Source organism: Phyllobates terribilis, unplaced genomic scaffold, assembly GCF_046119375.1.
Source record: "Phyllobates terribilis strain yellow unplaced genomic scaffold, ASM4611937v1 Scaffold_2__4_contigs__length_985480577, whole genome shotgun sequence".
NCBI classification, from domain to species: domain Eukaryota; kingdom Metazoa; phylum Chordata; class Amphibia; order Anura; family Dendrobatidae; genus Phyllobates; species Phyllobates terribilis.
In genome coordinates, this window is record NW_027362762.1 from 703970012 (window position 1) to 703993764 (window position 23753).

Below are 23753 nucleotides of genomic sequence, written 5' to 3' on the forward strand. Positions count from 1 at the left end.
GCTAACAGGCTTCAACAAATGGGAAGGTAGGGGTATTTTTCTTTTGTCACAACTCCTAAATGAGGGAATATTTAAAAACTTCGAACAAATAAGAGCAGGCTACAATCTTCCCACAAAATGTTTTATCAGTTTTTGCAAATACGTCATGCGTATAATGCACAACTCAGAGCAAATGACATTATTATAAATAAACTCTATAATTGATGCAATTGCTTCTGCAATAGACAAAGGGTTTAATTTCCTATATATATATATATATATATATATATATATATATATATATATATATATATATATATATATATATATATATATATATATATATATATATATATATATATATATATATATATATATATATATAATATATATATACACACACACACACACCGTGAAGGAAATAATTATTTGATCCCTTGCTGTTTTTGTAAGTTTGCCCACTGACAAAGACACGAACAGTCTATTTAAGGGTAGGTTAATGGTTAATTTTAACCTTGAGAGATAGAATATTCCAAAAAAATCAAGAAAATCACATTGTATGAATTAGATAAATTTATTTGCATTATGCAGTGAGTATTTGATCCCCAACATTGAGTTCTGGCTCCTACAGACCAGATATATGCTCCTAATCAACTCGTTACCTGCATTAAAGACAGCTGTCTTACATAGTCACCTGTATAAAAGACTCCTGTCCACAGACTCAATTAATCAGTCAGACTCTAACCTCTACTACATGGGCAAGACCAAAGAGCTTTCTAAGGATGTCAGGGACAAGATCATAGACCTGCACAAAGCTGGAATGGGCTACAAAACCATAAGTAAGACGCTGGGTGAGAAGGAGACAACTGTTGGTGCAATAGTAAGAAAATGGAAGAAATACAAAATGACTGCCAATCGACATCGATCTGGGGCACCATGCAAAATCTCACCTCGTGGGGTATCCTTGATCATGAGGAAGGTGAGAGATCAGCCTAAAACTACATGGGGGGGGGGGGGGGACTTGTTAATGGGACCAGTCACCAAGAAAACCATTGGTAACACATTACGCCTTAAAGGTTTAAAATCCTGCAGTGCCCGTAAGGTCCCCCTGCTCAAGAAGGCACATGTGCAGGCCCGTCTGAAGTAGTTTGCCAGTGAACACCTGGATGATTCTGTGAGTTATTGGGAGAAGGTGCTGTGGTCAGATGAGACAAAAATTGAGTTTTTTTGCAATAACTCAAGCCGTGTTTGCAGGAAGAGAAATGCTGCCTATGACCCAAAGAACACCGTCCCCACTGTCAAGCATGGAGGAGGAAACATTATGTTTTGGGGGTGTTTCTCTGATACGGGCACAGGACTACTTCACCGCATGAATGGGAGAATGGATGGAGTTATGTACCGTAAAATCCTGAGTGACAACCTCCTTCCCTCCGCCAAGACATTAAAAATGGGTCGTGGCTGGGTCTTCCAGCAAGACAATGACCCAAAACATACAGCCAAGGCAACAAAGGAGTGGCTCAAAATGAAGCACATTAAGGTCATGGAGTGGCCTAGCCAGTCTCCAGACCTTAATCCCATAGAAAACTTATGGAGGGAGTTGAAGCTCCGAGTTGCCAATTGACAGCCTCAAAATCTAAATGATTTAGAGATGATCTGCAAAGAGGAGTGGACCAAAATTCCTCCTGACATGTGCGCAACCCTCATCAACTACAAAAAACATCTGACTGCTGTAATTGCCAACAAGGGTTTTGACAAGTATTAAGTGTTTGCCAGAGGGATCAAATACTTATTTCTCACTGCAAAATGCAAATAAATTTTATCTAATTTATACAATGTGATTTTCTTGATTTTTTATTTTTTTATTTATTTATTTTTTTTTTTTTGGATATTCTATCTCTCAATGTTAAAATTAACCTACCCTTAAAATGATAGACTGTTCATGTCTTTGTCAGTGGGCAAACTTCTAAAAACAGCAAGGGATCAAATAATTATTTCCTTCACTGTAAGTAGCTTATGGTTGTGCATTTAGAAAAGTACCCTATCACAGCCAAAGTAAAGTGGGAAAGAGATGTGGGTCCCCTATATGAGGAACAATGGGAAGAGGTGCTAGATCTAGTTCCTAAAGTATCCTTGTCCGAATCAGACTGTCACAAATTTTTCTTATTCATAGAATACACTGGGTCTTATATACTCTATTTAAAATTGATATATGAGTGGACAACATGTGTCCAAGATGCGAGAAAAACTGCGCTCACTTAATGCACATGGTGTGGGAGTGTGTAAACATTGGGAACTATTGGAAGGGGGTTGTTGACTTGATAAAATCTGTGTTTGGAATCCATATAGAATTGGAACCCAAAATCTGCATACTTGGTCTGTTAGTGGAGGGGCTCGATTCGGATTCCTCTATAGCTATCTCCCGAGTACCATTTCAAGCTAGAAAACTTTTAGCACTACACTGGATTGAAAAATCCCCCCAATGATAGAAGATAGAATTGAAATGCAAACTAAATGTTTTATGTATGGAAAAAAAAGTACATATATTAAAATAAACACCCTCAAAACATTTATAAAGCTATGGGAACAATGGTTGACCACTTTGGGGATTGAATCGAAAAGCCTTCTCAGAAATACCATGATAAATCGTCTGTACACAGGGTAAAAAAAATCATGTTGTTTTAGTACAAGTTTTTAATTGCGGCTTTTTCAGCCTGAAAAATCCACATGAATATGAAAAAAAAAAATCCTGCATGTGAACTTTCCCTTGCTGGGCTTCCCGCTATGGTTTTGATAAAATCATCTGTTGCAGCTCTGCTAGTACTCTCGTGATGCTTTGAGGTCCTCAATAATCATCTGTTTAACCATGCTACCACATCATTGATTGGCAGCTTACTGCCTACACTGCATAGGCAGAAAACTTGTTAGTCAATGATGGAGGCGGCCATCGCTAGTATTATTATTTAGAGGACTAGCAGAGACGCAGCAGATAAAAACTACAGGAGTAGTAACTGACAATGATGAAATCATGGTCTTTGCCCCTAAAATGCATGGAAAGACTTGTAGATGCAACACAATGTGCTTGTAGATCCATTTGGCTATATTAGAATTTCAGAAGTGCAGATAATTTATCACAACAGGACAGGCGAAACCTTGCCTGCACCAATAGAAAGAATGGAGCACTTTCGTCCTGTAACAATGGAACAGCAGTGCCCATGGCTAATCGCCGGTCCATTCATTATTGGGCTGCTGGAAAATACCCAGCTCATCTGCCTCATAGGGAATTAATGGAGCAGTGGTTGGTCGTGCACTCTGCTGCGCCATTGTAATGGAAATAACCGTTCCATGTTCTTCCAATCTGTACAGGTCCCAGTGATTGGACCCACATCCTTACCAAACCCCTATAGATAGGTGTCACCTTATCTGCCCTGGTTAGCCCCTTTTTTAAAGCTGCAGGTTAATTGTCAATGAGCGCTGTTTAAAACACTGGTTTCATGATTATCTTGCTCATTCATCAGGTGAAATGATCTTTTGTGCAGCACAAAAGACTATCGTTCTTGGCTCTGCATCCTCCTGTGTGAACAGAACTCGCACGGTCAAGAACCATGGCAGTCTATGCTCACTGTTACAGATCGCTCAGTGCACACCATTTACTGTGGTCTGAAATGACTGCCGATCATTAGAAGTTTAAAATCCAGTAAAACTATCGCCAGTGGTTCGATGTAAATGGACCCGAAGGTCAGAGATTGGCGACAGCTGTCACCACCTGCCTTCTTGTAATCACTTGCCCCAGCATTGAGCTGTGATATTGCTAGTATGGCAAGTGACCACTGCGGTCTCTGGTTGCAGCAGTCTGTTTTAAGAAAAATCTAACTATTTCCATGTATTCCTTGTACAGGTGGGCAGTCATATGATTTTTGTGCTTCTATGTGATTTGCCGACTAGACTCTTCTGAATAGAGGAGAATTGAGAGAAGTGCAGAAGTCAGATGAGACTACTCGGCACATGACCACATATGTGCAAACCGCATACAATAACTCACATGACAGCACACGGTCACAATTTGGCAGCCTGTGGGCGTACAGAGTGACTGCAGATGTTTCTTCTGAGACCAGACTTCCCCTGTAACAAAAGCTGGGGGGACCACCAGTGCATCCTAACAGTTTTTTTATTTATTACGTGGATGTTCTTGTAAACATGGACTATTTTTATTAGAAAAGCGTAGTCCATTTTGGAGCTTAGGTTATTTCTGGTGATGCTATTAAACTTCTATGGCACATACTTGCATATATTTTTTCTTCAAACATCCTTTTTACCCATCTTTGGTGTTAAACCTAGCCTGTGTAGTGAGAAGATACCACTGGTCTGTATTTTATCTGTTTACTAGGTAGATTGTGACTATTCCACACGGGTTCAGCATTATGGGAGGTAATTAACATCTGAGGAGGAGGCCACCTGAACATGTAACTTCTTACTCAACTCTCCATCTGCAAAAATTGTGCCATTACAGAAAAGTGTGATCTCAAATTGAGTATGTAAATTGTGAAGGCGCTATTGTTTAGATTGCCTTAGTAGTTTGCTAATGTGTTCATGTAACCATGTTTCTTATTTATGTGTGCAGTTTTCTTCAGTAGGCAATTGGTAAAAGCATTTTGAAACTGTGGTGTCCTAACCAGGGTTGGGTTACAGCATACCCAACATATCTCCAGAACCTTTGTGAAAAAAATGACTTGCTGTCTCACCGCCCTCAAGTTTAGAAAGTTCAGTCCAGTGTCCAGGAACTGTTTCACTTCTCATGACCTGTAACCGGTCATCCATGAAGTGGATAATTCCACTTTATTAGCTTTTTGCCAGAACTATAGGTGCTGTAACTTTCTTTCCTCTCACTTCTCGGTATGAATTGCACCAGTGCTTTGGCTGCCACAAGCTGAAGGCCCACCTCTCGTATGTATGTATGTAGTGTGACAGGGAATCAGAGACATGATTCACCTCCCACTCCACAACCCTTCCTGTGATCGGTCTTGGGAGTCTCTACTGCGAGTGACGAGCTACAGCTGACATTGACTTCAGCCAGTGGTCAGGACGTTAGCAGAAAGACCACTTCAGGCGCTGTGGAATGACTTTAAGTCAAAAAAGTAAATTTGGTAAAGTACTTTGACATTTTTTAGTCCTTGCAGTGGCCTTTAGATGAGCTGATGTTTGTGAGAAGTGACTATTTAGGTTAAGATGCCTATCCTGTGACTTAAAGGGGTGGTCCGAAGACTAAGCATTTTTTTCCTAACTCATTGTTTGGTCCCATAATCTAAGCTATTTTCTAATAGACTTTAAAAATTCCCTACCGTTCCCAAACTACACTAACTGCTTTTGTATTTATTTATTTTTTTCTATTTCCGGTCTGACAATTTGAGCATCACCAGTGCATGCTGGGATACTAAAATGAAGCATCTTCAAGGGGGACAGAGACTGCGAATCATTGTCACAGCCCCTGCCTTCTCCCTGAATCCAAGCGTCATCAGTGACGCTCATTTCAGGGGCGGTGCTGTCCCTGCTTTGTCCCAGAGTGTCTCCCTTGTGTACATCTTCCCCTGTGCAATGAGCACAGCATCCGATCTGTTATTGGCATAGATAAAGTGTGATAAGCTGAAAGGAGAGCGGTGTCACTATCACCGGCGTGCAGGAGGTCTACTAGCGCTATCCCCCAAGTGACTTAACTGGTCTCTGCGGGTAATAGTGACAGTGCTGCCGGCTTACTGTTCAGTTATACAGACAACAGACCGGACGCTGTGCTCATTGCACAGGGCACTGGGGGAGACTGCACTAGGAAGACACTTGAGAACAGCCCCTGAAATGAGTCACTGATGACTCTTGGTTTCAAGAAGGGGACAGGGGCTATGACAATGCCCATGCCCCCCCCCCCCCCTCGAAGATGCTTTGCTAGAGTATCCCAGCATGCACTTGTGGTATTCAAACGAATCGTCCTCAGACAGGAAATAGGGAAACAACCACAAGCAGTTAGATAGTGTAGTTGGGGAACAGTAGGGAAGTTTTAAAGCAAGCATATTAGAAAATACCTTAGATTATAGCACTAAATAGATTGGGAGTTGGAGAAAAATGCTTTGCCTTCAGACCACTTCTTTAACTTTTATTTTGTTTTTAGGCTATAACTCTTGTGGGAAACCTTTTTTATGCCAAGGGCAATTTGGATATTTGTACCATCATTCTCTGGTCATACAAAATTATTAATTTACAAATAAGCCTGCTGTATTTGGTTAAACACTTACCGTAAATAACACACCCCTAATGTGATGGCTGGAACTGCTTCTGTTTGGTGAGGCGTGTGATGTTAGGTGGTATTAATGATATTGCTACCCACAACTGCTTTTCCAGCTTTGCTTCAGTCAATCTGGAGCGGGTCAGCTCTTTGCGATAATTTTATTCCGAGCACAGATGCATATTGCAATGCATGTCTTCTCACAGTGGGAAATTGAGCACTCGTGTAACGTTTACAGAACTCATGCAGTAGGTGGTCGGATGTAAATGTCACACAGGAGACTCTGACACTGCTAAAAATACATCACACAGGAGCCACAGACTGCTGTAAATGCATCACATAGGAGATGACGAGACTCCTATATATACATCACACAATACACACTGCGATTGGTGACTAGACCTCAAGGAAAGGTATGGGAACGCAGAGCACATAACGCAGAGCACACAAATTACCCTCACAAAGAACTCACTGGCCAGTGTCCGGACATAATCCAGCATTGTGTGCGCCATGGTTAATCTGCCCAAGAGCCCAAACATATGACTTCATTGGCCGTAGACAGCCAGCAGGTTGGAAGTTCCCACCACTGCTCGAACTGATCCATTTCACAGTTAGTCGGACCCCCAAAAATGTGCTGTATGCTAAACCTATTCTAGCTTCAGGGCCCTCGGTCTCTGTATCTTGCAGCTACCTGATTGTGTCTTGGGAGCAGATTTTACTGTAATAAAGGTTTTTATTTGTGTATTTTTTCTTTTCATTGTGTTCATTTTACTAAAACATTTGTATATTTCTTTTTTTCTCTAGAATCTGTGGGAGCGTCAGGGCAGCGTCTAGTTTATTGTCCCAACCATAAACAGGAGCAGCTAAAATTGTTCTGTGAAACCTGTGACAAGCTAACATGTCGTGACTGCCAACTTCTTGAACACAAGGAACACAGGTATGCATGTCTTCTCGTGCCCAAATACTGAGGCTTACTGTTTAAGTCTGAGTCTGATCTTTTTATCAACTGTACACATGTAGGCAACGTATACATTGTCAACAATGATGCCATACAATATTTGTTTTTATAGCCTTCGAATGTTTGTCCTTTGTCTCCAGGTAACAGGTGACTCGTGTAAGAAACGTGTTTTTTTTTTTTTGTCTTTATGGAATAAGGCAAATGAAGGGTGGCCATGTACATTAGATATTTTGTTGAAATCTGCTATATCGAATGTTCACGGGGTAGCCCTACAATCTTCTGTCAGCTGGTGGAGGATCTGGTCTGTCTGATTTCAGCGTAGCTTCTTTTTCCTGTGGCAGATAAGCCACTAGTGGGTGTGATCCACATAAGATTGCTTTCATCTGGATGAGCTATTTCTTCTAGCACCACCATAAGGGTATGTGCAGACTGTCCGGAGCCGGCTGCGGAGGTGCCGCCTCCGGCTTCAGCTCATTATGCAAATGAGCTCCGGCCTCTTTTTTTTTTTTCCCCCTCTCACATGCAGACTTTCCCCATAGAGATTAGGTCTATGGAGAAAGCCTGCATGCGGACCCGCAGGAGAAATTGACATGACGCGGTCTGGAAAGACGGGCCGCATGTCAGTTTACGCATAGTGGGCATGGGATTTGTATAAATCCCATCCACTATGCTGTAACATCGGGCTGTTGTGGATCGCACGCAGTGCACTTGTGCTGTGTCCAATCCGCAGTGAACACTGATCGTGTGCACATACCCTAAATCTGCAACATCAGCCTTATCAAGCTGGTTTATTTAATAAGGGAGAGGGAAATATAATATTTAAGCTTGTTTTATTGAAAAATAAGCTAGCAAAAAAGCAAAAATGCCATCTGTTGCTGCTCATAAGACTTTCATGGGCGTGTTGAACTTTAACATGCTTTATTTGCTTCCTCCTCATTTCTCCATTTTCATTATTCTTCCCTCTCTCATTCCCCTATTTCATGTTTTTAGCCCGGCAGAGGCATGTTTGATAAATATTAGGTTTAGTATCCCAATGAAGAAAGTAATGCCTTTTCATGGCTGGTGGGCTCTCATGAATTGGCTTATTTGAATGTAAAGTATCTTCATTATACATGTAATGATCTATATCATAAGCTAAATGCGATGGGAGAAATGATCAACCAATTTTTTTCATTGACAGAATTAATAAACATGGTGAACTGTGTCACTAATGCATCCCAATGAGCACTGAATCGTGTTTCCTCCTTTTCAATCAGGAGCCTGAACCTTAATGCTGATTATTGTTGTTTCAGTCATGTAATAAAATGTCCTGTGTATTCTGCAACCCAGCATGGAATAAGCGTCTCCTGTGTTGGCATGCTGCACTGTCCGTCTCCCCCTCCTTCCTCACACATGGTATCACATTTGGTGTCTTCCAGCTCAGAAGCTGGAAGCCTCACACAGCTGTCAATAGTGTGATAGTAAAATACCCTGACTTGAGCAGACTTCAGTCTGCCTTTCCTAAAGGGCCAGAGCTTTTATCAGTAAAATAGTGATTTAAAGTGACTGCCAGTAGGTATTTGCTATGTAATGTGACAGCAGCATGAGGTAGGGGCCGAGATCCTGATTCCAGTGATGTATCACTTGATTTACTGGATGCAGTAGTTATGAGTCTGTTTTCTCTGCTGCAGATCTAGAAGAGCCCAGTTGAGCTGTATATAACCGCTCTCACACCACAGCTTTTTATATACATTGTATAGTGAGAGAGCTGCTAATCAGTGCTGGGGGCCTGGTTAGACTAGGATACAGGAGGCTAGTTTTCATGTAGTGATAATCTCCTGCTGATAAAGCACTGCTTGTATTGAAAAAGCAAAACACGGCCTGGTTACTGACACATCGCTGTAATCAGGGTCTCTGCTACTACATTAGACCATTACTACATTTCACTGCACGTCACAGCCCAGTATCCAGCGCGCATTTGCAGCTAAGGAGAGCGGGAAAGCGCGCGCTAGATACTGGGCTGTGACTTGCAGTGAAACGCCGTCCACAGCCCAGTCAATCAGGGGGTGTGTGTGCGCGCACGACTGGGTCACGCCTGGGTGACTCCAAGAAATCCGGAAGTTGACGTGACTGAGGCAGCTGCAGCCGGGGTCACATGATGTGGACTGAGCAAGCAGCGATAGCGCCGCTCACAGGCACATATGGCACATAAGAGGTGTTTACAAAAATACTTATTTACAAGGTTTAAATCAGTGGGTGAATTATATATTGTAGTGGCCTTTTAAGCCATGAGCTTGGTTTGAGAAAGGCTCCGTTTGAAGACCTGAAACATGGCACATACATGGGTGAATAAAGACCAAAGTGTTTTTTTCACGTATCTGCCGTGTGTATATGGAGGATACTGGGTCGATACGCTAAAGCTTTGCACCCATTTGTTAGATCAGTTTTGTATAGTGCTGCTTTCTTTTGAGGATAGAGATAGAAGAAATAAACATTTGAATTACTCATTTTTTTTTTTTTTTTTTTTTTTTTTTAAATGAGAAAGAAAATGTGGTGTCACTGCTTCCTGTTTGTCAAAATCTAAATCTAATTTAACCATTAGATAAAGGCCGTAAAGAAAATCATATGAAATGCCAACATTGCGTTTGTTTTTGTCCTTGCAATGAGAAGTGATCAAAATAAGCATCTTCCCCAAAATTGTATCAATAAAGACATCCAATCGTCAGGCAATTAGCCTAAACACCCATTGAGGCCTTCCTATACTATCCAATGAGAATTCAGCCCATGTTATAACATTTGTAACATTTTCCGGTAATGGATTTGTTGGCATATCTGGAGCATTTAGCCACGGTTTCCATACCCTTTCAAACTTATGCATTATATTTTGTTTCTTATCAAACTTTTGAGTCTGATTATCACATTCACAAGAGTTAAGATTTTTGTTAGAGTAGGGGGAAATATGCTTACTAGCTTGGAATAGGATGCGGGATAGGCCTATTGGAATTGTGTTCCATTTCATCCTCCAGTACACCCAAGATACAGATTTTAGTACTTGCATGTAGGATTGTCATGTTCTCTATGAACAATGCCAATAACTGTATTCCAGAATGTGCCCAGTTCTGGACATTCTCACACCATGTGCATCACGTTAGCGGTTTCTATATTACTTTGGAGATATCTGTCATCTGGGCATGATCATATTTTATGAAGAAAGCTGGGGGTTTTGTATTTCTTATGTATTAGACTGCATACTCACGATCCGTAATAGCAGCATTTTGGATGCAGCTCACCTGTGCTGCGTACCAACCGCTGTGTTGTACAGTAGAAGCAGAGTGGATTGGATTTATAGAAATCCCATGCCCACTGTGCTTCTAATTGACGCCGCATAAACTTAACTTAAACCATCAACTGTGATGATCTATGGGTATTTTTTCTTAAAATTAGGAATTTTGTTTATCAGTCTTTACTTTTTTTTTTCTTTAAATAATCTTGCAATTTTCACACTGACCAAAGGATCCACTATTTAGAATAGGCAATTTCACAACTGACCCACCTTTACACAGACCCATTAGACGCTTCAATACAAAAGATAAGGTCTAACCATTGTATCTATGTATATGTGTCGTTTCCTGAAACAAGAGGAAGTTGGTCTAAAAAAATGCCTGTATGGCCAGTGTGAAAATTGCAAGATTTCTTTTCATTTTTAATGAAGATTATATATGGTTAACCCCTTCGCGACCTTGGAATTTTCCGTTTTTGCATTTTCGTTTTTTGCTCCCCTTGTTCCCAGAGCCATAGCGTTTTTATTTTTTGGGCAATATGGCCATTTGAGGGCTTATTTTTTGCGGGACGAGTTTTATTTTTAAACGCCATTACTAGCTTTACGATATTGTGTACTGGAAAACGGGGAAAAAAATTCCAAGTGTGGTGAAATTGCAAAAAAAATGCAATTCCACAGTTGTGCTTTTTTTTTCTTTCCACGTTCACTGGATGCTAAAACTGACCTGCCATTCTTATTCTCCAGGTCATTACGAGTTACATGTATAGGTTCTTTTTTATTTAAATGGTGAAAAAAATCCAAAGTTTGCTTAAAAAAAAAAATGGTGCCATTTTCCGAGACCCGTAGCATCTCCATTTTTCGGGATCTGGGGCCGGGTGAGGGCTTATTTTTTGCGCGCTGGGCTGACGTTTTTATTTATACCATTTTGGGGTAGATACGATGTTTTGATCGACCGTTATTGCATTTTATTGCAATGTTGTGGCGACCAAAAAAAAACGTAATTCTGGCGTTTGGAATTTTTTTCTCGTTACACCATTTACCGATCGGATTAATACTTTTTTTATATTGTTAAATCGGGCGATTCTGAACGTGGCGGTACCAAATGTGTATGTGGGGTTTATTTTTTATTTAAGTTTGAATGGGGCAAAAGCGGGGTGATTTAAACTTTTATTTTTTTAAATATTTTTAAAAACCTTTTTTTTTTTTTTACATGTTTTGCTTGCTTCTATAGTCTCCATATGAGACTAGAAGCAGCACTTGTCTGATGCCTCTGCTACAAAGAGGTGATAAGTAGATCACCTCTATGTAGCAGAAATGCTTCTGTACTATGAGCGCTGACCACTAGGTCTGCTGCAGACCCAGGATTGTCATGCCCACCCATCGGTGACCCTTTATCACATGACGGGAGTCACCGATGGGCGGGGTAAGTGACGCACTTCCGGCGCAGCGATGTTAAATGCCACTGTCAGAGATTGAGAGCGGCATTTAACATGTTAACAGTCGCGGGTGGATCGCGATTCCACCCGCGGCTGTTGCGGGCACATGTCAGCTGTAAGAATCAGCTGACATGTGCCCGGTTCAGTGCGGGCTCAGCGCCGGAGCCCTCACTGAACCGGGGGTGATGGCCTGGGGCGTACTAATACGCCCTGGGCCATTAAGGGGTTAAAAAAGCCAAAAGTTTTGAAAAATACATTTAACACAAAAACCTGAGTTAAACAATGGATCATTTTGTGATAATCTTTAAAGGGAAACTATCATCCGGCCTTTTTCCTAAATTCTAGGTACTGCTCATAATGCGGTGTTGTATTATCAGTTTTACAAGTTATCTTATGCGATCTGTTTAGGGGATGTGCAAACAGATTTTCTCTTATCTGCTACCTATGTACAATCTTATCTACTCACATGGTACAGAGGGTGGACAACGCCCCAACACCAGAAGATAGGAGTCTCTATCCACTGCTTTTTTCTTTAACCGATCTATATTCAGATCGGTGCAAAAGTTTTAGGCAAGTGTGTAAAAATTTCTGTAAGGCTATGTGCCCACGATGCAGAAATGCTCCGGAATTTTTCCTGAGCGTTTCTGCATCTCCCTGGCAGAAAAAACGCATGCGGATTGTACATGCGTTTTTCCTGCCAGGGACATGCGGAGGTGAAGCGTTCTTCACATGCATTTTCGCATGCGGGTTGTCAAGCGCTTTCCAAGCAATTTTAGAATCACTTGGAAAGTGCTTGACAACTTGGTCACACTATATAAATCCATGCAACCGGCATGGATTTATATACTGTGACCTTAAAGAATGGTTAAAAATAAAAAATCTATACTTACCTTCTGGCTTCGCTCTGTCCTGGCTTGCTGACAGATCGCGGTACACTACACTGAAGGACCTGCCGTCACATAACTATGACGTCCGCGCAGGTCCTTCAGTCCACCGCGAGCTGCCGGCAAGGGAGGACGAGCGCAGCGGGGGCCATAAGAAGGTAAATCTAACATTCATTTTTTATTTTATTCTTTTTTTACAGGTTCTATGGTACCCGGGTCCGGAGGAGAGTCTCCTGTCCTCCACACCCGGGTACCATCCGCACATTGAAACGCTTGGATTCCGCATGTACAGATGAAGTGATGCGGATTCCAAGCGATCCAATGCAAGTCAATGGCGGCGAAAACGCAGCGCTTCCGCAAAATAATTGGTAGTGCTGCGTTTTTTTCTGCAATGATAATCCGGAGCGGAAATTTCCGCAGCATGTGCACAGCACATGCAGATTATTATTGGGGAACATGGCAGGCCTTCTACCAAGTGTTTTTTAAGCGTTTCTGCAGCGTTTTTGCCGTTGTGGAAACGCTTAAACGCATCGTGGGCACACAGCCTAACGCAAGAATGCTTTAAAAAAAGTAAAATAAATGTTACTAGTTTTATCAATTACAGAAACACTCCTAAAATTGTATTTTTTGCTAAACCTGTCTAAATACATGTTGTGCAATGCAATTGCAATAAAGTATTTGCTGATCAACGTCTTCCCTGGTTTCCAGCACCGCTTAGGTTAACTTCTCTCTCGTGTGACTGAAGTTACGACTTAACAGGTTACTTATGACCCGTCCATGAGACACAAAAGGGTTTTCCCTTTTTTATATAATAGCTTAAAATATGTACAATTCTAAATTAACGGTCAATATTTTATAATTGTATGGTTATAACACATTGTTTCTTAGGCAGATAGGCACCCCCCCCCCCCTTCCTCCGGATTTTCTTGATTTCTCCTTCTTTTCTGTTTCAGGCAAAAGTTTTTCCATATATCACTAGTAATCATTCACAGTTGAGCCTTTCAGATGCGCTTAGGTTGTTAATGTATTGACATTAGTTATGCATATGCGGTTTTGAGTAATAGTACCATTTGGTTTCCCTGCACATGATATATGGTATGCGCACTGCCTATAGCTGCAGTAATCTTTCAGCAGTGGCAGCACAATCGCTGTATTGTGAAAAGGTCTTAGTTTAGTGGGGCCCACTCTGAGTAAAAGTCTCATCATTCACAATTGCCTGTGGTTAATGTTAAAATAAAGGGAATAAATGATTAGAATAGCAGTAGCAATGACAGCTGGATAAAAAAATAAAATATTATACTTTTTTTTATTAACAGGGTTTTCCCACAAATTACATTTATTATGAATCCATCGGATAGGTGTTAAATCTGTCATCCTAATCCTGGGACCCCCTTGATCTCTAGATCAAGATCTCTAAGTCTCCTGATCTTCACTGCGCAACCACTGTAAAGGAGGAGTGTGCATGGAGCCGCAGTCGAGCCTGCTTTCTGCGCTCAATTCAAAGGCTGTTACCATCAGAGAAGGGAGTGATGGTTTTGGCATTGATGCCTCATGCAGAAACCTGATGGCAGCATAATTCAGACACATGCTGTGTTAGGTCATCCATGCATGTTCTGCCATGAGATGCTATAGCAGGTCAGAGTAACCATACTTTAATTATTTTGTTGTATTGAAAAACGGCTCCTAGGATGCTTTGGAGAAATGGTGGCCACCAAATCAATGTATAATTGAGCTAGAAGTATATCTGGAATGAAGACTACAGGGGTCTGGCTGCCATACATTATGCCACCCAACACCATAATCTCAGGTTTAGGACATTGATGTGGTTGTGAAATGCATGATAATTTCTTCAATATGTCCCAGAAGCAGTTTTTCAACACTGCAATGCCAGGCCATATGTTACTGTGAACAGTCATTGGTTTGCAATTGCAAAGGGAGCTGCCAGCAGTTGATCTTGATGATTTGCGAGCCTGAGTGCGTTCAGCGTGGCAGAACATTCCTCCGACAACCACAACTAACCACATTGATGATAATATGCCAAGGCGTGTAAGTGCCTACCTATATATCTGAACGTGATTCTCATACTCAATAATGAATAAATTGAAATGTTTTTGAAAATCTAATTAGCATTTTTTAATATTTGCATATCCTTAACATGTCTATTGATCACTTGTTTTCCACAATCCCACAACTTTTCCTTCTTGATGTTGCAATTTCTATGTCGAGGAGTGTACGTTGTGACCCAAAAAAAGTAAATTCTCTTAACTTGCACTACTTTGTAAATGTAGATGAAAGATTAGAAAAGACTGTGAAATGGTATTTCCATCTACAGCCATTGTAGATTTTTTATATATAAGATGTTTATCAGCCATAAGGAACCATCATCTGCATCTTGGAAATGGTTTACAGGTAATATTACTGTTTTTTGGGCTTTCTTTGTGACATTGTTATTAATAAAGATTGTTCTATTATCAGATACCAGTTTCTGGAGGAGGCCTTTCAGAACCAGAAGGGTGCTATTGAGAACCTCTTGGCTAAGCTCTTGGAAAAAAAGAATTATGTTCACTTTGCTGCTACTCAGGTTCAGAACAGGTAGTTTTATATTTTTCTTAAATACTTTAATAGGATTTTATAAACTTTTCTTGTTTCTAAGCTGTTAAATCTTCATGTATAAGAAAAATGTCTGTGCCTCTTGCCATTGAAGGTTTTTTTCCCATAGTTGTTAAAAGCTGAAATCTAATTATGAAGGACAAGACTACTTTTTCTACGCTTTAAATTCATTGAGGACAGTAGAATACAAAATGCATAATCTACGGCCTTTACCGGGATGACCTTTCTATTTGTGACCGTTTTGATAGTTTTCCCAAAAGCTCATGTTCTGCTTTTTCCTATTACAGTATATGCTAACTTTACTGATTCTTTTGCTGTAAAAAAAAAAAAAAGTGATAAATGACAGCTATATCCAAAAATGTACAGAGAAACCTAAAAGTTGATGAAAAATTACATTTTAATAAAAATCAACATGCCTGCTTATTTTGGATATAATTTTGTTCTGTCTTTGAAAAATGTTTATGATGCAGTCTACACTTTGATCCTTGATGCCCCCAAAAAAGTGTTAATTTTTTTTTTAAATATATATAGATAGGTTTATATAGTGGGAACTGTAAAGAAGAAATTCCAATTGAAATTTCTTGTTCGGGTATTTTAAGTTAAAGGGGTTGTTGAGATTTTTTTCAAAACTGTCTAAAAGGAGGTAATGTGTTTTTAAAATAATAAATTGTCTATCCCTGCTGAGGCCAGCATTGACAATGCATTGATTTCAGTGAGCACCATGTAATGCCTCAGTTTTCCTGTAGTGGTACTGCTATGAAAAAGACCACTCGTCTGGTTCTCTAGCAAGTTACATTTGATCATTAGTACTCCCAGCAGTGAGACCCCCTACAATCAATTTAATGTGAAGCTACTGTCATGGGATTGTCAGAAGTGGACAGCCCCTTTTTAAATTATGACTTAAATTGATAGCACAGGATCCCTCCCCTTTCACTCTTCCTCATATAGACATGGTTTATATTAAATCTCCGTTATTGTTTTGTGTGTTCTGCAGGATAAAAGAAGTGAATGAAACTAATAAAAGAGTGGAACAGGAAATTAAAGTTGCTATCTTCACCTTAATAAATGAAATTAATAAGAAGGGGAAATCTCTTTTACAGCAGCTGGAGGTATGAGAAATTTTCATTTTCTTTTTTTTTTCCCTTTCCATTTTTTGTGTCTGATATAAATGTTTTTATATAACAAAGAAAAAAAAATCTATACTATCAAAATAATTCAACTTTCTAGGATGTGCACAGAGAATTGTGAAACTTGAGAACCTAAGGAAGCATTTCATTTATTTTATTTTCAACTGCACCCCCCCCCCCCCATCCACACCTGATTGTCTACCACCCTGCACTTCTTAGATGCATTGTATTTCCATATATTTCAGCCTCTTGTTTCCTTCCCTTCAACCATAAAGGTGTAGTACAGGTTTGACACAAAAGTCTGCAGCCACTCTGTGACTGCAGAGCTGCGAATCCTCACAATGCACGCTGTCTGGATTCTTTGGTGCCAGCATCAAGAGCAAGTATGCATGAGCCCTTCCACACTCTGACTAGATGTGCTCGGCCTCTCTCAATACAAGTGAATTGAACGTGGCTGTGTAAGTTTAGTTGGAATGTGGCCGGATGTGTGCATATTGCATACTTGAAGTCACATGATTGCTCCGTCTCTGTGCCAGCACAGGAGAATCCTGACTGCGTGCGCTGCCAGGATTCAATGTTTACAGTCACTTGGTGGCTGTAGACTTTAGTGCCAAACCCGGAAAAACTAAATTCCGCTGCAGAAACGCTTAAATGCTTGGTAGAAGGTCTGCAATGTTCCCCAATGATGATCCGCATGTGCTGTGCACATGCGGAAATTTCCGCTGCAGATTATCATTGCGGAAAAATCTGCAGCACTACCAATTATTTTGCTTAATCGCGGCTTTTTAACCGCCATTGACTTGCATTGAATCACTTAATATCTGCATAACTACATGTGCACATGCGGATATTAAGCGATTCAATGTGCGGGTGGTACCCGGGTCTGGAGAAGAGGAGACTCTCCTCTAGACCCGGGTACCATAGTACCTGTAAGAAGAAGAAAAAAAAAAAAAAATTAAAATAAAAAATATACATTATACTCCCCTTATGATTGCCCCCGGTCTCTATAGTGATGCGTCCTGGCTCCCCGGCAGCTCTCGATGGTCTTAAAGGACCTGCCATGACGTCATTTAGTCATGTGACGGGTCAAGCGACCGCCGACGTCGACAGTCGCGTGACCTGTCACATGACTAAATGACATCATGGAAGGTCATTTTACACAACCGCAAGACATCGGGAGGACCGGGCTCATCGGAAGGTGAGTGTGTTTTTTTTTATTATTTTTTTACCATTTTTATTCATTTTTTTTTTTTTTTTTTTTTTTTTTATAAAGTAACCTTGGTCACACTATATAAAATCCATTCCGTTTGCATGGATTTATATAGTGTGACCAAGTTGTCAAGCACTTTCCAAGTGATGCTAAAATCTCTTAGAAAGCGCTCGACAATCCGCATGCGAAATCGCATGATCAAAACACTTCACTTACGCTTGTTCCTGGCAGGAAAACGCATGTGAAATCCGCACACGTTTTTTCTGCCAGGGAGATGCAGAAACGCTCAGGAAAAATCCGGAGCATTTCTGCATCGTGGGCACTTAGCCTAACTGATCCAGGTTTGTAGGTCGCCTGGCTCACACCTGCCTTTTCAGCTTTGCACATACATTTTCAATAGGATTCAGATCAGAGCTTTGTGATTGCCACTCCGAAACATTGACTTTGTTATCCTTAAGCCACTTAACCATTTTGGCAGTATGCTTCGGGTCATTGTCCATTTGGATGACCTATTTCCGCCCAAGCTCTTATAGACCGCGCTTTGTTTCCTCCCAGCTGGGTTTGTAGGAGCACAGTGCTGCAGAAAACCTACTTGTTATCCGCCGGGAGTCACTGGAGCGGAAGTCACAGTGACTACCCGGCGCCAGCGCAATAGATCACTGCGGGCACTGTGCTCATACAAACCCGGCCGGGAGGAAACAAAGCATGGCCTGTAAGAGCCGCGCTTTGCGCATGTGCCGGGAGATTAGGAAGGAAAGCGCACGTCACAGCGCCCTGTGACTTGCGGGGGAGTGAGGGAGAATGGTAAAAGTTTGATAGGCGGCGATTTCGGGGGAATAATAATCAAATAGGCAGGCATTGCTTGATGTCCCCCGGACGCCAAGCCTGTTGAAAACCAAAAAGATAAAACTACTTTTCTCTGCAATCAGACCTCTACCATGGGTCATACGGGTAAGTATAGATTTGCTTTTCTATAACCTGTATGCCCATACTAGCTGTCTGATATCTCCCAGGGGGTGACAGATTCCCTTTAACTTCCTGGCTGATGTCTTGAGATGTTTCTTTAGTGTTGCCACATAATCTTCTTTTCTAATGATGCCATCTATTTTGTGAAGTGCACCAGTCCCTCCTGCAGCAAAACAACCCCACAACATGATGCTGCCACCCCAGTGTTTCACAGTTGGGATAGTATTCTTAGGCTTCCAAGCTTCTCTTCTTCCTCCAAATGTAACAATGGTCATTATGCCCAAAGAGGTCAGTTTTAGTTTCATCAGACCACAGGACATGTCACCAAAAATTAAGGTCCTTGTTCCTGTGTGCATTTGCAAACATTAATCTGGCTTTTTTGTTTCTTTTGGAGTAATGGCTTCTTCCTGGCAGAGTGGTCTTTCAGCCCATGTTGATACAGTACTCTTTTCACTGGGTTATTGACGCAATCTTACCAGCTTCCACCATCATCTTCACAATGTCTTTTGCTTTTGTCCTTTGGTTGATATGCACATGTCGGACCAAAGCACCTTCATCTCTGGGACACTGAACCCATCTCCTTCCTGAGCGGTATGATGGCTGGACATTGCCATCTTGTTTGTATTTGCATATAATTGTTTGTACAGATGAACGAGGCACCTTCACCTATCTTGAAATTGTACACAAGGATGAGCCAGACTTGTGCAAGTCCACAATTCTCTTCCTGATATCTTGGCTGATTTCTTTAGACTTTCCCATGATGCTACACAAAGAAGCAGTGTATTTCAGGTGTGCATTAAAATGCATCCACAGTTGTATATCTAATTAACTCAGATTTTGCCAAAAAATCTATCAGAAGCTTCCACACACATGACATCATATGGGCAGTCCAGAATTGTTTAACCCCTTTCCAACCCATGACGTCTTAGTACGCACATTTGCGTACCCCCGGTTCAGTGAGGGCTGCTGCCCTGAGCCCTCACTGAACCGAGCACATGTCAGCTGATTCTTACAGCTGACATGTGCCCGCAACAGCCGCGGGTGGAATCGCGATCCACCCGCGGCTGTTAACATGTTAAATGCCGCTGTCAATCTCCGACAGCGACATTTAACGCGCGCTTCCGGGTTGCGCGTCATAAGCCCTGCCCATCGGCGACCCCGTCACGTGATCGCGGGTCCCCGATGGGCGTGCATGACAACCCAGGGTCTGCAGCAGACGCCTGTGGTTGTCATGATCTGGTCGCTATGAGCGCCACCTAGTGGTCGGCGCTCATAGCACAGGACCATTTCTGCTGCATGCAGGGGATCTGCTCATCCCCTGTATGTAGCAGAGACGATCAGACAACTGCTGCTTCTAGTCTCCTATGGAGACTATTGAAGCATGCAGTAAGTGAAAAAAAAATGTTTTTAAAAATTGAAAAAAAAAAATGTTTTTAAAAATATAAAAAAAATAAAAAAAATATAAGTTTAAATCACCCCCCTTTCGCCCCATTCAAAATAAAATCTAAAAAAAAAAAACCACATACACATATTTGGTATCGCCGCGTTCAGAATCGCCCAATCTATCAATATAAAAAAAGAATTAATCCGATCGGTAAACGGTGTAACGAGAAAAAAATTCTAAACGCCAGAATTACGTTTTTTGGTCGCCGCAAAATTGCAATAAAATGCAATAACGGGCGATCAAAACATCGGATCTACCCCAAAATGTTATCAATAAAAACGTCAGCCCGGCGTGCAAAAAATAAGCCCTCACCCAGCCCCAGATCACGAAAAATGGAGACGCTACAGGTCTCTGAAAATGGCGCTGTTTTTTTTTTTAGTTTTTTTACCAAATTTTGGAATTTTTTTTCACCACTTAAATATAAAATAACCTATACATGTTTGGTGTCTACGAACTCGTAATGACCTGGAGAATAAGAAGGGAAGGTCAGTTTTAGCATTCAGTGAACGTGGTAAAAAAATAAATAAAAAACAACTGTGGTATTGCACTTTTTTTGCAATTTTACCGCACTTGGAATTTTTTTCCCGTTTTCCCGTACATGATATGGTAAAACTAGTAATGGCGTTGAAAAGTACAACTTGTCCCGCAAAAAATAAGCCCTCACATGGCCATATTGACCAAAAAATAAAAACGCTATGGCTCTGGGAACAAGGGGAGCAAAAAACGACAAAACTCAAGGTTGCGAAGGGGTTAAAGGCATAATAATCTTAGTGTATGTAAACTTTTGATTTTGCAGTAAGTAATAAAATGCCTTAAAACATTCTCACACTCATTATTCTGGCATTTGGCAAATATTAAACGTTATGGTAATCCTAATTGACCCAAAATGGGAAAGGTTTATTCTGATTTCATGCCAGATATTGAGAAAAACATACATATGTGTCTCTTTATATAGTGTATGTAAACTTCTGGTTTCTAGTGTGTATAATAAACATGCTACAGAGTCAATGCTTTCAAAAATAGAAGTATCAAACGTTTGCATTTTGTTGATAAAAATAAAGTGAATGAACAAAAAAGGTAATCTAAATCTATTCAATATTTGGTATGACCACCACCTCTTTGCCTTCAAAGATCATCAAAACGTCATCTAGGTACACTTGCACATAGGTTTTGAAGTATCTTGGAAGGGAGGTTGTTCCAAACATCTTGGGAGTTTGGGGCTCTGTGGTTCCATTTCATCACTTCATGGACTTCTGATTCTTTATGCTGAAGATAGTTATTAATGACATTGGCTGTATGGTTTGTTTCCAAGCTTTATGGACCATAGCCGCAGTGGTCGGCTAGCAGATGAAACGCGTGTAATGCTTCCTTTTGAAATCGGAAGATGTCCAGCAGTGCCATCCGCTCAGAACTGACAGTATAAACTCGTCTACACCAAAGTACTATTTGGAGAAATCTGGCCAGAAATGACCTCTAACCTCTTCACGACATATGACGTAAACATATGTCATGGTGTCCCTGTCTGTAATGCGGCCTCGCAAACTGAGCCTTTATCCCCCCCCCCCCACATGGCTGCTGATTTAATCAGCCACCCTGTGCCTCTAACAGCTGTGGGAGGAATGGAGTTCTGTCCGCAGCTGTTAACCTGTTAAATCCCTCTGTCCATTTCTGACAGCATCATTTAACACATGCTGACAGGGGTGCGCATCATTCCACGCTCAGATTCCCACGACCATGACGTGATCACCGGCCGCCGATGGGTTGTCAGGACAGCCTGGAGGTCTGCTGAAGATCCCCATGCCGGTCATGACGATACTCCTGTGAAAGCCTGCTTTTATAGGAGATAGTAATTTTAGCTATACATAGCAGTCAAAGTCACAGAAGTAAATCCAGCTCACTACCTGCAGTTCCACACTTCTGGAGCACGGATAGCACCTGAGCAGGGCGCAACATCCAACAAAGAAAGCAGAAAAATCCAGATCACAAATAGTGCAAAAAGATGCATTTTATTTTCCAAGGTACAAGAAGCAAAGATTAAAATTGTGTATTCACAAAAATGAGAATACAGGCATCTTTCGACCCGTTTCGAGCTGCAAGCGCTCTTTGTCAAGATGAGCACTGCTATGTAAAGTACAAGCAGCGATCAGATGTTAGCAGCTTTCAGTGTCTCAAGGCGGACTGTTAACCCCTTCATGCAACAGGTATTTTCCGTGTTTTTTTTTTTTTTGCCTTTTCTTCAAAGAGCCATAACTTTTTTATTTTTCTGTCAATATTACTGCATGAGGACTAGTTCTTTTTGAATGACACCATTTATTCTATCACATTACCATTCATTTCTTCGTACTTGTACTGACCCAGAGAATCACATTGCCTGTTCAGTTTTACCTTAGTGAACATGGTAAATAAAAAAATTGGATTTTTTTCCCGTTTTCCAGTACACTGTGGTAAAATGATTGTTCTCATTCAAAAGTACAGCCTGTCCCACAAAAAACAAGCCCTCATAAGGCTATATTGATGGAAAAATAAAAAAATTATTCCTCTTAAAAGAAGGCGATTAAAAAACAAAAAGGCAAATCTGAAAATGTCCATGCCATAAACAGGATAAAGGACCACTTTGTCTTTTTTTTTATTTCAGCGCCAGAGTTTGATCTCTAATGGAAGTTCCTTGCCCTAAGTAATATACCAGACACTGTCTTCTGTTCTCAGTGTTGCTTCTGTCGTTGTCTTCTGCTTGTGACCTGCCAAACGCTCCAGTGTTTGCTGAGTGAATTGGAGGTCACTACTCAATGCAAGTGAGAGAGCCAGAACGAAGCTCCCATAGACTTTCGTTGGGAGTTTGTGACTGTTAGCTCTGACTTCTGGTCAGTCAAGAGCAGCAGTCACAAGATGGCAAAATGGGACTGGAGAAGAGCTGAAGATGTTACTGATAAGTACATTACTAGAGATAGGGAACTTAGATTAGTGATACCACTCTGGTGGTGACATAATAAAAAACATAACGAGAGTGGTGCTTTTAACATACGTATTACGTCCAAAAAACTATACCTTCGACATGGGAACAAGGTCAAGCGAATCAGCTATGCACAAAAATCTAAGAACTGGAGTGCAGAAAAATGGCAGCAGCTGCTCTGGACTGATGAATCAAAATGGGATACATTTGGCAGTAACTAAGACGTTTGCTTGCTGATGAGTGGTACTATGAGTGTATGCAGGAAATAGTGAGGCATGGTGGAGGTTCCTTGCAAGTTTGGGGCTAAATTTTCAGCAAATGGAGTTGGGGATTTGATCAAGACTGAGAAAAAATACTGAGAAAAACAGGCAGATACCTGTCCATCATGCAATACCATCATGGAACCATCTAATTGGCTCTAACAACCTCAAACATATAGTCATTACATTTTAACCCCTTTACCCCTGAGGGTGGTTTGCACGTTAATGACCAGGCCAATTTTTACAATTCTGACCACTGTCACTTTATGAGGTAATTACTCTGGAATGCTTCAACGGATCCCCCTGATTCTGAGACAGTTTTTTCGTGACATGTTGTACTTCCTGATTGTGGTAAAATTTCTTCAATATCACTTGTGTTTATTTGTGAAAAACGGAAATTTG

At 41.0% G+C, this 23753-nt stretch overlaps 1 protein-coding gene across 5 annotated transcripts in view; it reads left to right on the forward strand.

The window, feature by feature from the left end:
• TRIM33 (tripartite motif containing 33) overlaps positions 1 to 23753 on the forward strand; it is a 163795-nt gene that overhangs the window by 70995 nt on the left and 69047 nt on the right. For all 5 annotated transcript variants that reach the window (XM_073667143.1, XM_073667141.1, XM_073667145.1 and 2 more), the window contains exons 4-6: positions 7052 to 7184; positions 15260 to 15376; positions 16389 to 16503. In XM_073667143.1, coding sequence (XP_073523244.1) covers positions 7052 to 7184; positions 15260 to 15376; positions 16389 to 16503 — 365 coding nt within the window. The remainder of the gene's footprint in view (positions 1 to 7051; positions 7185 to 15259; positions 15377 to 16388; positions 16504 to 23753) is intronic.